Below are 14,288 nucleotides of genomic sequence, written 5' to 3'. Positions count from 1 at the left end.
AGCCCTTTCCTGGTAGGTGGGAGTAGGCAATCCTGCCTCCTGGTGGCTGAGAAGCTTCCCATTGTGGCGTCCCAGCTCCTGCTTGCCAGAGCCTCTCCTCAGTTTGCAGATGAGGGCTCTGAGGCTCAGAGGGCTTGAAGGATTATCCAATGAAGCAGCAGAGCACGACTTGAATTCTACACTGAGCCTCAAAGCCTGCAGCCCACCCCACAGAACTTGGGAAAGGTTGAGAAGAAACAAGGCCTGGTATGTTCCAGAAGAGGGGCTCCATCTCTGCTGCCACTATCTGAGGGCAAAGGGCAGGCCATTTCCCTAGACAACTTGTCTGGGTCCTGTCGTGACAGAAACCCTCCCCTCCTGTCACAGCAACATGAACCTTCAGCCTCATTCATGGACAAAAGAACTCCTGAGAGGAAGGGGAGCTTTAGATGCTGAGGCCTAGCAGAGAGAGCTTAACCAAGCCCCTCCCTCTACCCACAGGCACCTGCACTCCCTCTCTCCCGGGGGTGCCATCATGTCCTGGTCACTGCCTCTTTCCCCAGCCAACCAGGGAAGCTGCCTCTCTGGCTTCCCTCCAGCTGGACAGAAGCCCCGTCCTTCTGTATGCTCAGGCATTTCTTTTACTGGCCTTCTGTGGTTCCACTGTGGATTCCTCCTGGGTTTTCCGCACATACATCCTTTGCGTGTGTTGGGCCCCTGCCTGCATGCCAGGTCTCTCGCAGACCACCTCCCCAGATAGCACACAGGTCTATACCACTCTCTATGCACGTAGAACATTGTTGCAGTGCTTGTCCCCACAGTTCGTTTATGGGACTGTTAATTCCGTTCTCCAGCTCTGCTCACCACACTGCAGGAGCCCATCTCAGGAAGTAACTTGGGCTCAGACCTCTGGTCCTCACCTGGAGCCAGAGCTACAGTGTGTGACTGTCAGGGGTCCTCAGAAAGAAGCAAATGGCATGATCTGTGCCAGGAAGCAAGAGAAGGCCTGATGCCAGAGCCTGTACGCTTGTCGCATGGCACCCTCCCCTGACACAGACCCACCATGCATGCAAGCCTCTCAACAGCAGCTTGCCCCGTTACACGGTGCTGAGGACACCCCTTTCTTTGCAGGACCACCCTGAGGCTTAACTGAGAACCCCTGTTGTGGGCAGGCCCCATCCACTAGGGATACAGCCCAGGCCCTCAGAGTCCAATGCCTGACTGACAGCATAGAGGATGCCTCATCTCCCATGTACTAGCAGGGTGTTCTGAACCCTCCCTAACCCTGCTTCCCTCTCCACAGGGCCCACAGACCTCAGCATGAAAGGCGGGGCCACAACCACCTCCACCACCCCCACTCCGACCCCCTCCAGCAACAGCACCAGCAGGACCATGCCCAGCGCCCAGCTCAGCCCCACGGAGATCAGCGCCGTGCGGCAGCTCATCGCTGGCTACCGGGAGTCCGCTGCCTTCCTGCTGCGCTCAGCAGATGAACTGGAAAACCTCATCTTACAGCAGAACTGACCCCGCTGGCACCTGGAGTGCACTGCCCTAGGGAAGGAGCAGTGTCCCAGCCCGAACCTGGCTTCCTGCCTCACCAGTTGGTACATTTCATTTTTTGAAAAGAGGTGGGATCCAAAAGAGCTGTTTCTAGCCACACTCCAAGCACCTGAGACTTTGGGCACAAGGACACTTTTTTTTTTTGGAATCTCACCACACAGGTGCTCTGACCTGCTTGGAAGAGGCCAATCGGGCAGCTCTGGAAGGGTGGGGCTCCCCTGACAAGGCGCCAGGGCTGTGGCTCTATTTAGAATCACCTTCATGGACCCTGATGTTAGAATCCCACCCCCAGATAATTACCTTTCAAGTCTTAGGTGAGCAGAATTGCATATTTATTGAGAAAAACAAAGTGGACCCTTTCTTCCTCGCCCCTTAGTAATTTATTTTTCTGAAAATGGATTCTTTTGTGTTTGTACAGATTGCCAGTCTGTGTCTGTCTGATCAGAAGGATGTGTCCCTATACCTAACATTCCATATCACTACACTGATGCGGGCTGGGGCTGGCAGGGGCAGGATGGTGCCGGGCTGGCTGTGCCTTTGAGTGCCCAGTGCTGCCACAGGGACACTGCCAGGCACTTCCCCAGGCACCACCAAGCAGGAGGACTTCACCCACATGCTTCACCCAAAGCAAAACATAAAAGGCACCCCACCCCACTCTACAGAAGCCCCAGTTACATGGTCACCTGTATTCTACCTCACACTCCAGCGTGGGCTTTTTCCAGGATGTGCCCTGAGCCTGTTCTAAAGGGCCGTTACCCCAGCTACCCCGCCCAGTGTCTGCCTGGGAGGTAAATCCAGACTGGACATCCAAGAGCTAGAGCCCAGAGAAGGCCCTGCCCCTGTTGACCAGCTGCCCTAGGCCCCTGGCCCTCTCAGCTGCTTAATGTGACAGAGTGCTAGGAGATGGCAGCTGGTCAGCAGGGCCTTTGCCCTCACTGTGCTGCCAGGGAGCCAGGTCTGCACACTTCTCTGCACAGGCTGGGCCTTCAGACACCTGCCAAGAAGGGCGGGTCTCTTCAGGGTTAGCCCCTGGCTGTCAGGCAGCTGTGAGCTCCAGGGGAGACTGTAGTTCCCATCCCCTCACCCCATGTTTGGAGTAAAGGGATCATCAGTGGAAGTGGAGAAGCCACTTGGGTTCTCCTAGGACCAGCCCTTTTTCTGGAGGGGCTAGTCCTGGAAGAAGCACATAATCTCTGGAGTGTGAAAAAGGGCAAAAAGAAAAAGCTGGCCTGGTTTCCTTCCTCCCTGATAGGCACTTCCTCTTGCTCAGTGCAATACCTACCAGTGCTGCTAAAACCAGGGATTCGCCCAGACCTCCACGGGCCCCCGGGGCCTCTCCATGCAACACTCCGTAGCCATGACAGCAGCTCTCTGCTGTCCATCCCTGCCCAGAGCTGGCAGAAGCCCTCTGTTGCCTTTCCTCCCTCAGAGCAAAGAGGTCCCAGGGGAGCCAGGGCCAGATGGCTGCAGAGAGCCACTCAACCCCAGAGCAGGCACCCCTTCCCAAACCAGTTTTCTACAGCCAACTTCCTCCTGGCACTGTGGCAGGCCCCCCTCAGGAGGGGCAGGAAGGGGGCACCAGTGCGTATGCCCTCTCCTGCCTCAGATCCAGAAACTCTGAAAAGTTAGGGTCCCCCCCTGCTTACTTCCAGCCCTGTAGGTTAGGGGTGGTCTTATCTCTCAAGTGGCCTCCAACACCTCACCCAGCCACACCTCCTCTGCCTTCCACCTGACCAACCCCCAAGCCTCCAGGCAAGGCCAGGACACCTGAGACTCACCCTTAGCACAGCACAAGCTCCAGTGCCCAAGGCCTCCCCAACACCTGGCATCCACGTGTCCAGTCCCACCTGCTCAAGCACTACTCCCGGATGTCTGAATTTATGTAAATATTTATTTTTGTGTGTGAACAATACTACAAAGTAATCAGTAGATCTTTTGCAAAATGTTCCCCCAGGCAATTTGTGAAAATCTTAATGTTAAAACCTGGCAGAGACAATCGCCACCCTAGAATTCCTGATATGTTGCTTAATGTGTCACTCACTTCTCCCAAAGGCGGTACCCAAGCTGGATAGGAAAAGTTTTCAGTTTTTGGCAAACAGAAGTGAGCAAGGCTGGGGAAGGAGCTCCCTCTCACCACCCACACAAAGGATCTAGGATCAGTATAAGCTACCATTTGAAGTTGGGCTTTCTAAGTTCAAGCTGTGGTGACTGACCACCTCCAGCCTGCCTTAGTACTGCGGCAAAAGTGTGGGTTCAGAGTGTTTTAAAGAAAAAGGAGAGGACACACCAGTGGTCAAAGTCCACTGGGACTGCAGGGGGCCCCTCCAGGACGGTAGATTTTGTCACAATGACCCCACCTCTTAGGTAGGGCTCCTTCCCAATGAAGCTATCCTTGAAGCCCTGGAGATGGCAGAATCAGGAGCAAGTTAGTACACGGAAACAGGATTCCACTAGCTGGTTCAGTCAGGGACTTACTCTGTTTTGCTTCTGTTTTAAGAGATGCAGCTTCAACTCCTTCCCTTTATACCTGACTTGGAGAGTACCAAAGAGCTGGTTCTGATGAACCAAGCTCACTGCTGTCTTACCCTCTCTGGAGGGACTGCCTTCTTCAAAGCCCCACAGCCATTTAAAAATCTTCTGAAGGGCCTACAGGGCACAAAGTAATCATTTGGGATGCTAAATTAGAAAGGAAATCCAAGAGTAGCAATTCCAGAGTCTTTGTAGGGGGCTAATCTCAAAAAGGGTAGAATCAGAGAAGTAGGCCTTTGGTCTTAGTGGTGAACCCTCGAGTAGACCAGTGGTAAGCATGTATAACCCATCAAAATTCCTTTTACCATCACGGCTCTTACTAAGGACAGTTTACTCCCAAGGACAGTGTTGGGGGAAAGGGGAACAGGTGGGGGAGGGTTAGAAGGGTTTTATAAGATTTCAAACAGAACCCATCCATCTCTATTCCCAAGGGCCACTTACAACTCCAGGGGTAGTTATAGGATTAACTACCAGTTCATTTTCAAAATGCTGCTTTGAACTCAGAGGGTTGATACTTTTAATTTGTAATTTTTTGTAAAACTTTTTACAAGATAGTAAAGTATTTCACCAGAATACCAGTTTCAATCCGTCCATGGTCTGATTTTTATATAATTTAGTGGTGCTTTAGAAACTTTGTTTTTGTTGTTTCAGAGCTAAACAGCTCAATCCTTTCTCGCCTGTATCTACCTAAGACCAATGTGAACCTTTGTATTTTTGCTCCTAATTTTGGACTCAGTGAAAGTGTACTGTTTACATGTACAGACACCCCCAGTCCCTGTGTGTTCTGCAAGACTTGCTCTTGAGGAGGAAGATGCACCTCACTAAGCTCATCTGCTTACCAAAGCCACAAAACAAAAACCTCTCACTTTTTACCTGTGTTTCCACCTAAAAATAAAAACAAAAATCCTACACTATGTAGAATTTAGATTTGCTGAAAAACACTTTCCACCTGGTAGGTGGCCCATGTGCTTCTATCACGCGGTCCACTTAGGAACAGGAGTCAGAACAGCCCTCCAGACAGGAGTGAAGGCAGGACTGCGCTGCAGAACGGTGGGATGAAGACAGTTCTCTGGGCAGCCTGGGAGTGAGCAGGTCAAGATGACTCACGTAGCCTTTAGGAGCAAGCCAACCAGGACTTAGGGGCAACCCAAGAGGTCATCAATCCTCTGGCATAACTTAGACATGGTCTGGAAGAGCATGAGTTCCATATCCGAGATGGGATTTCAGACTTTCAGTGTAGATGGTACAAGTATTTCTTCAAGGTTCCTCTAGGGGCAGCTTGTTCATGTGGCACCACCTCTGGGGAAGGACAGGGGGCTCCAGACAGCAAGCATATGCCACTTAAGGCAAACAGTGGATGGCACCAACTTTTAAAGGTGACTCTTGGTTAATCAATGGCTTCACCTCTAAATTACATTTTTACAGATATGCACCTATGCAACTTAATGTGGCTCTTCTAAGCAGGTGAGGACTTCCTCCTCAATGCTCTATAAAAATCATTTGTGTTCTATATAGTGAGTTTTTCCAGTAAATGTGGCTTAATATTTTAATTCTTAGAATGTGTCTTCTTTACGTGATGCGACTAAATTCTGTTTTGTTCGTGGAATGACTAGCACAGGCCAACTCCCTCTCTCCCTCACTTAACAAGACCAATGAGCTGTTAATCGAGCTGTTATCTCCATGGTATTACTTGCTAAATGCACTGATTTCATAAGTATGTGGAATCCTTTTCCTTTTGAATCTGTATATCATATATAAGACTGAATCTACTTAATAAACACTGAAAAGCAAACCGAACACTGTCTCTTATTAATAACACCACCGCAACCGGTTTCCAGTCCTTCTGAATCTAGTTTGTTTCTGAAGCACTTGCTGCTGGTAGATTCTACCTTTTCTAGCCAACAATCTGGCACACTGAAGGTCCTCAGTAAAGTTCCTTGAATAAACCTGTAATTTAGCACCTCACCTGTTAAGAGAAGGAAACAAACCTTTCCTTGGTCAGGTGTTGAGCAGAGGCAGAGAGCTCCCTGGGTACCATCTTAGTTCCCAGTCGCCTTACCCTGCTGACAGGTGCAGATTGCACAGGAGTATATGAAGGAACAGCTTTTTTCCCCACCTCTCACCCTAGCACGTGGCCACCTGACTGAAACCAAATTCCTGTAACAATTTGTAAATGCTAGTTTAGAAAACTTAACGAACAAGGCCCCTTGTTCTGAACCTTAGTATTTGACATTCCATTCGATCCAAAACCCTGGGCCTCCACCTTGGAGGAAACAAAAGGGCTACTTTTTCCAAAGACCTTTATTTATAAGGATTTTTTTCATACTACATGTATCATTTAGATTAATCTTCAAGGAAGAATTACAGGAATGTGTCTGGGAACAAACTTGGATTATCATGGGTTAAAAAAAACTGTGTGTAAGCAAAAAGCATACATTTTACTGTTAAAAATGCAAACGTGTATATACGCATACTATATGGCAGTTGTTATTAAACCCCTGACTTTTTAGTAATGGCATCAAGAATTTTTTTCTTTTTTAATAAAAATTTTAGGTAGTAGCCAAATAAGTAAAATAGACCAGAGAAGGGCCCATCGTTTAAAAGCCCTGTGCTGTGACTGGGTGTGACTTTGGGCTAAGCCTCTGGTGAAGACAGGAGCAGGTCCGTGCACAGTGCTAGATGGACCTCCTCACCTTTCCCAAGGCATGGAGATCCAGGGGAAGCAAATCCTCAGTGATAACCATGAAATTTCCTCGTCCTACCAAAACTACCACTGCTTAGACTATTAAAACTATTAAGACGGGGCGGCGCCTGTAGCTCAGTGAGTAGGGCGCCGGCCCATATACTGAGGATGGCAGGTTCAAACCCAGTCCCGGCCAAACTGCAACAAAAAATAGCCAGGCATTGTGGTGGGCGCCTGTGGTCCCAGTTACTCGGGAGGTTGAGGCAAGAGAATTGCCAAAGCCCAAGAGCTGGAGGTTGCAGTGAGCTGTGACGCCACGGAGACTACTGAAACCCCATAATCTGGTGCATCTCCAGAACACAGACCCTACTGGCCTGACCAGCCCAGGAAACACTTACCTCCCTCCACAGGAAATGCTGCAGTTCCACAGGAGCACTGAGGTCCACAGGAGAATTTGCTTGAGAGCAGGAAAGTACAGGCTTACTCCAGTCTGGCTCCTTTAAATGAGGCTCAGGTCATTTTATTAGCAGTGGACACAGGACATCATTAGACAGGAATGTCCCCTTAAAACAGTGAACTAAAATTTAATGACAAAACAGGCAAAACTTCCTTGACTCAATGAAGGAAAGAGGACAACATGCATAAGCTAATTTTTAAAAAAAAATACTTCAAATGTACCAAAGAAACTTAGTAGTTACATAAAACCTTCTAAGAAGAATCCAGGTAAAGTCCTATCTTCCATTGGTCGATCTTTTCTATAAACCCAGATTTTATTAGGTTTATTGTCAGCCAGTGGTCTTATATGAGGGGCCCAAGCTGCCTAAGCAACTCATTAACCCTCTGAAATAGCATGCAAAACTCTGTACACTGGCAGGTGGTATCCACAGAAAGGTGAAAACCCACCAAAGCCATGTAAAGCAGCCCTAACAATTGTACTATTCTTACAAGCCATTTGTCTGTGCTTGTGTCCCACAGCAAAGATATTTGTTCCAGGCTTTCAAGTTGATGTGGAGACAAGAGAGGGAGAATGGGGTACTCTATTTCAAGTAGCAAACTCCAAGGCCACACATCTCACCCTTTCCATGGCTTCAAATAGGACCCACACACATGGGCAAAGGCAACCTGGGCCCGTTCCCTGGACGGCAGGATACAGACACTTTGGTCTGTTGAAAACTCTGATGGATGCAGGCTGCTCCATTTAGCTCACCCACATTGCCACAAACCCCTCTCAAGCAAGGTCTTACTTCCTCAAGAGCAGGCTGGGTATCAAACAAATTAATGATCCTTCACAAGGCCAGTATGATGGTTTTCTTTCCCTATCCAGAAACATCATGTTCCTGGTTCTGTGGACCATGAGCAACATAAACCTCCCTTACCAAATACTCTTAAGCTCTGGACTGTACCCAGTGACTGCAGTGAGGCCAGGAACCAGCTTCACAGCCTGCACCAGCCTTAACACAGCACATACAGGCTTGTAGGTCAACAGTTCCCCCCAGGCAAGGGTGAAGTAGTAACTGTGGCAGGTATCTTAAGTTCATGTAGCAATTATTGTTTTGGCCTGGTGTGACTTAATAGTCACCAACAACCTGATGAAGTAGAAACTATTATCCCCATCCACAGGTAGGAGAGTTGACAGAGAAGATAAATAACATGACCCCAAACTGGATAGTACCCCAGAGCTGGCAGGTAGCAATGCTCATCCTCCAAGAACCCAATGCACTAACTGCCTCCCTGATGAGACATGATTGGCAACGCAAGGCCCCAATCCTGTATTCTAAGCTCCTGTAGACGTTAAGTGGCCAAATGGACTCTATGACACAAAGGAATAAAGACAAATCAATACCACCAGGCAGCTGCCCAGTCACCACAGGGCCACTGAACCATATTCTCAAACTATCGAACGGCAGCACCACAAAATGGCAGCTTCAACTGACCGAAAGGTGTCTCACCACAGTTGTTCTCCAATTCCCAGGAAAAAAGTTCATGGATATATATTAGATCTTTCCTTCCATGATTTTTACTTTTGGCTTATCTATATATTAATAAAATCACCTCTGACAAGCACAGTCATGTATTTAAGTACCTGAGAGAAGTCTGAGAACTTTAACTGAGAAACGAATCCCTGCTGACATGCCATCCACCCAGGCTCACTATCTAGCAGGCCCCACCTTAGGCACCTCCCTGCCTCCAGAAGCCACACAAGCAGTGCTCAGGCTTAGGGCCTCTCAAGGTCACCGTTGGGTCCCCTCCTACAGAAGACCATAAACCATAAGGAATCCATTTGGCAATCTAGAGCTCAGGGAGGCCAGTTAGATGAGCAGTTGCAGACAGATGCCAGTTTGACTTTCATTCACAAAGGGAAAACACTCCCATTGCTTTCAGTAGATTTCGTATTGCACTCCAAGTGGAAAGGTTTGCCAAGTCATGAACAGAGGCTAAAGACCAATGAAGCTGCCAAGTCACTCCTCTTGGACTAACCTCCTACGAGAGCTCCGTGAAGAACTGTAGCTTCAGAGCAGAGGTGAGGCGAGCTGTTGTCTAATCCTTCTCAACCAGCTCCACACTCCAGCCCGGCCACGGAAGATGACTTGAGACCACAACTGCAGGTTGTATAGGTTTATTGTTCCAATACCACAAGAGACATACAAAAGCAGTGCTTTCTCTGGGCCGCCTCGTGGACCAGACCAGTGTCAAGACTGTACCCTTTGATGGCCCCAAAGGTCCCAACAAAGGGAAGAGGAGGACCAGGCAGGCATGGGCCCCTGGCTCCCGGGCTTTGGTAAACAGATTTAAGTTGACAACTTGGACTTGGCCAATACTGGACATTAAGTATTAAGTCACCAACTTAATCATTGCCAACTTCTCACTCATGCTTCAAGTGACAGAAATGCCGCATCGTATTAAATGGGGAGAAAAAAACTGTCAGATGAAACGAGATTTGCCAAAATCATACAAATTTTATACTTCATACAAGAGCACTCACACAGGGAGACTGAAATTACATGAGGACTCTCAACTCTGTAATAAGTTGAGACACAAGAAATAAGGCAGGAACAGGGTTAGGGATGACAAACACGGGCATCTATTTGCTGGAAACTCCTTCGGAGGCAGGCAGGCAGCAAGCATGGCTTTGCTTCTTCTCAAACATGCCTGCTGTCAAAAGTACATGAAGATGAGCCCCGTGGCCACAGTAAGCATGGTCTCAGGTATTGCTGTGCCAAGTGGTGACCCTGGAGCCAGATCTGGAAGGCCTGCCTGGGGACTGCCCAAGGAACACCCCCATGAATCCAGAAGCACTTAACACTGTTGGTGGTGATTTGTCACATATGGCAGCAAGCAGCCACTAAAGGCTAGAGGAGAAACGTGAGAAGCAAGATGTGCTTGCTCGGCAGCGTGTGGATAGGCTGCCTGTGGTTCTGTGGACTGTGGTAGATCCACCTAGTGACCTGTGATGGGGTGCTGGGCCAGTCTGGCAGGTCACAAGTCAATCACTTTGCCCTCACGTCAAGTAGCACAGCACTCAGTGGCTCTGACAACAGGTGTGGAGAAGTAAATTACACCACTTTAATGCAATGATACTGAAGATGTAAAATAAGAAGACAGTCATGTTCTCTGTACAATACATCCATTTACAGAATTGGCCAGTACTGTGTACAACATATAAATACATGATAAAACATTAGAGGTGCATAGAGCATACTTACAGAAGCCAAAAAGTTCACTTTATACATCCAAGAATAAAGAGTTAAAAATATAAAAATAAGAAACACACTGCTTTGAAATGTAAAATGACTTTTACACAGGTACGTGGAGATACCCACTCCCACAGAGTCCCAAGTGACGAGGAAGAGTGTCAAGCAGAGGAATTCACCTGCAAATGTCTGGACAGTTAACTCACAAGGTCTACAGAGGGATCTTCATAAGAAAGAGAACCCTATTCCTAGACCCCATTGTCCAAATAGGGTTATTTAAGATTTCAAAAGATCCTATGGGCTAGTGGATCATACTGAGGAGACAAGTTCCAAATTTGCTTCAGCAACAGAACCAAAGGTAAAACTGGCTCCATCAACTGGCAAATGACTGAACTGTGACCCTGAGGTCAGCAGGTGCTCAAGCCCTCTGGTGGACAATGCTGGGAGTTACTTTAACCCTGTACTGGCTTATTCCCCACCATCAACTCCCCAAAGTAGCAGAAGAAAAGATGGCAAGGAGGGGGCAGTGGAAGACTGACATTTCTACTCAGTTCCAGCAGGTCAGTTCCCTTGGTGGAGAACACAACCTTCCTGCTACAGTTTCAAGTCCCTCTGGGTGTCAGGCAGGCTCCCCAACCCACACCAGGCTTGACTGTCTGCAATGAAAGCTCAGGTTGGCTTTGGGCAGCCCAGTGGATGCCCCCCAGGAAGCCCCTCCAGCAAGACCAGAAGGGTCAACAGTGACAGAGGGCTTTAGCACTTTATAAATGTTGGGGAAGGCAAGAGTGCTCTTGCCTAGAAAGAGTATTGTATCAATGATATTCTGTATACAGGTTTAAGATCAATCATTATCAAAATACACACACTAAATGTACAGTTTTTCCCATGGCCATAATTTATTATCTCACCACAAGGCACAATACACAGAGCTTTGAGGGTCCAATACAGTCATCGTGACAGAATGCACCACAGCCTTGGCACATGATCATGGCTTTCAGGCTGCATGCACACTGGAGCGAGATGCTTTCCACTGTGCTGCTGTCGGTGAACATTTGCAAGGAGAGTGATGCACTGTGGCTCGCACCGAAGTTTGCTTTGTGGCTCAGCTGCACCACACTTCCAGCAAGGCCTTTGGGAAAGGCGGGAGAGCTGGAGGAATAATTAAAGCTGGTGGAACTCAGTTGGAGATTAGAAAGCTTCCCATAAAACGCCTGCTTGATGTTGAGTTGGGAGGGGATAGAAGGTGGCTCCAGAGGCTCACTGAGCCCCTTCCCTGGCTCTTGGGGTAATTTCCAGAAGGGCAGATCCATGACAAAGGGCATCCCTTGCAAGTGACCTACCAGTTCCAGAGGACTGTGCCCAACAGCTTTCCTGTTCTCTGCATTTGCCTTAACAGGGTCCCCAACAAAAGTCTTCTCATTTTTGATGCTGCCAGCAGAGGCAGGAGGTGGCTTTGGAGCCCAGTCTTCTGTTGCAGTCTGTACTCCACCAGACACAGAGTTTTTGCTTGGCCCCAACTTCCCAATGGGAAAAACTGGAGGGACCTCAGCGGGCAGTGGTGTTGGATCTGCAGGCCTGGGACGCTGAAGGGTTGCAGCCACACTCCCAGAGCCAAAGAGCTTCTTCCCTTGTCCTGCAACGTTGTCCTGATCAGCCAGGGACTGGCCTGTCTGCTCTGAACCAAAGGAGATCACATTTGGAGATGAGAAAGAAGGTGCTCTCGAGGTAGTGAGATCTCCTGGACTTTTGCCGGGAGTAGCATTTGAATTACTGCACTGGGACATGGCATGGATTTCCTTCTGATCTTCAAAATTAAAGGAAGAGAACTGCTCTTTGGAACCCAATCCTTCCATTTTCCCAGAGGAAGTCACTGGATGTAGGGAGTTAAAACTTGGGGCTGTCTTAGAAATCTTTTGGGGCACTCCAGGAGCCTGGGTGGTTTCTATCCTGGCAAGACTAGTGCCTACATCATAGCTCTTAGGCAGGAGAGGCTCCTTCAAAGCACATAAAGAAGTGGGGCTGCTTCTGAAAACCCCATGACTGTTTTCCCCAGGATGATGCAAACCCCCCATGCCACTATGGCTCTGCTCTTTTGTAAGTGACAGTTGTGGGGATTCTGGCTTGCTGCCACCATGGGCTGGAAGAAGAACCTTCTCTAGGGGCAACTTACTCTGTAGGAACTGTATCACAAGTGAGTTAGTAGGCTCCACCAAGGGACCAGGCCTGGCTGGGCATGTGGGTTTCAGTTGGTACTCAGTACTGGCCAACAGCAGGGAGTCTGGGATCTTTTGGGGGACTGCACATACTCGAGATACCCAGCTCTGAGAAGCAACCATTCCGTCTGTCCTTGTAACCAGATTCAGGTCACCATTCACCTTGGACAGTGAGGCAAATTGGTTCCAATCATGTTTCTCGTCCTTGTCTACTGAGGATCCCTTTATCACTGTGGCTTCAGTAGTGTCACCATCACTGCTGTCCTCAGTGAGGTGGCCTTCAAAGTCAGAGGCTGTGTCTGTGGACTCGCTATGAGGACTCACTGCTTCAGAGTCTCCATTGATTTTAAACTTTTCAGCGTCCACCTGTTTGCAGGCACTGCCAATGCTGTCAACACCCCCTTTAGATAGCACCATCCAGTGTGAAGGAAGGCTGACAGGGGGATCTAGGCTCTCCTTAGCTGTCAAACCCCCAGGCAATGCAGGAATGAAGGGAGTTTTCTCCCACTCTTCCCCAACTTGGGGCTCAATACATGGTACGTTTTCTCTAGATTTTGGATCAGGCTGTTTCGCTACCTCATCATCTGATGGGATTGGCAGCCAAGGAGTAGCACTGTCAGAAACGAGAACCTTGGTTTTCAAGTGTTCTTGCCTAGAATCACTTTCCCTCATGTAAGGGCACGGGTCACCAAGTCCTACTTTGTCATCAAATGGTTTGTCCTGCAGGCAATCAGCCAATGAGGATTCAGGTGTAGAACTAAGGTTCACATCTACAGGACCTGTCACAGTGGGATCACTATCAAGAGCCAAGGCAGTTCCTTCTTCTAATACATCTCCTACCAGAGACTGAGCAGGACCCTCCTCTGGGGGGACTTTGGGTCCTCGTTCCTCATTATCCCTTTCCCAGAAAGTGGTACCAGACTCACATTCAGTTCTAACATCTAGGTGCAGCTTAGGCTGCTCAACTAATCTCTCAGTTACTGGGGTTTGGGAAGACAGTGGAGGCAAAGCCTGGCACGGCTGGTCCCCAGTGGGAGCAATGGGGAGTTGGGAGGCATCTTCCAGCCCTCTTGCAAATACACCTGGAATCCTCTGTAGCAGGCTGCTTTCCTCCTGTTTAGGAGAAGCCAGTTCCTCTCTCCTGGCTTTAGATACAGCAACTCCAGCTTGGGTATGCTCCCCATTTAGAGAACAAGGCGGCAATAGTTGTGTTCGCTGTAGATCTGACGCACACTCTCCAGGGGTGCTCGGGGTTCCCCTTGGTTCAGGGTGGCCACAGGCCTCACTACCATCACCACTGCTGCTGCTGCTTCTGCCACCTCCCTCATCGGTGGCCCGGCCGCCACCTCCACCCGGGCCACCCCCCCCTCCGATGGCAGTGATGGCCGCCTCTCGATGGCATTGGTGGCCTCTCGCCCCTCGGACTTGCAGAGCACGGGCTTTAATGTCTGCGAGGGTCCTGGCGCCAGTCCAGCCCCGGTAGGAGGGCTCCGTGATGGGGACGATCCGGGGGCATATCTGGTAAGTGGGCTGACCTTTAACCACCCAGGGTGGTTTGATACGTGAAAGTTGAATCTGCAAGAAAATAGTTAGAAAACAGTTTTAAACGACTTAGTAATTTGACCTCGTAAC

General features: G+C 49.1%; 2 protein-coding genes across 11 annotated transcripts in view; one reads left to right on the top strand and one right to left on the bottom strand.

Annotated features, from left to right (window-relative positions):
• Positions 1 to 5,865, top strand: part of NOL4L (nucleolar protein 4 like) — a 133,530-nt gene extending 127,665 nt beyond the window's left edge. For all 6 annotated transcript variants that reach the window (XM_053573958.1, XM_053573959.1, XM_053573960.1 and 3 more), the window contains one exon: positions 1,283 to 5,865. In XM_053573958.1, the coding sequence (XP_053429933.1) occupies positions 1,283 to 1,503 (221 nt within the window). In that variant the 3' untranslated portion in view covers positions 1,504 to 5,865. The remainder of the gene's footprint in view (positions 1 to 1,282) is intronic.
• A 4,430-nt stretch (positions 5,866 to 10,295) lies between these two features.
• ASXL1 (ASXL transcriptional regulator 1) overlaps positions 10,296 to 14,288 on the bottom strand; it is an 80,356-nt gene continuing 76,363 nt past the window's right edge. For all 5 annotated transcript variants that reach the window (XM_053573650.1, XM_053573651.1, XM_053573654.1 and 2 more), the window contains one exon: positions 10,296 to 14,231. In XM_053573650.1, the coding sequence (XP_053429625.1) occupies positions 11,343 to 14,231 (2,889 nt within the window). In that variant the 3' untranslated portion in view covers positions 10,296 to 11,342. The remainder of the gene's footprint in view (positions 14,232 to 14,288) is intronic.

Source organism: Nycticebus coucang, chromosome 21 (assembly GCF_027406575.1).
Source record: "Nycticebus coucang isolate mNycCou1 chromosome 21, mNycCou1.pri, whole genome shotgun sequence".
Taxonomy (NCBI): Eukaryota; Metazoa; Chordata; class Mammalia; order Primates; family Lorisidae; genus Nycticebus; species Nycticebus coucang.
Note: the sequence above shows the minus strand (reverse complement) of the source record. Positions and strands in the feature narration are given on the sequence as shown.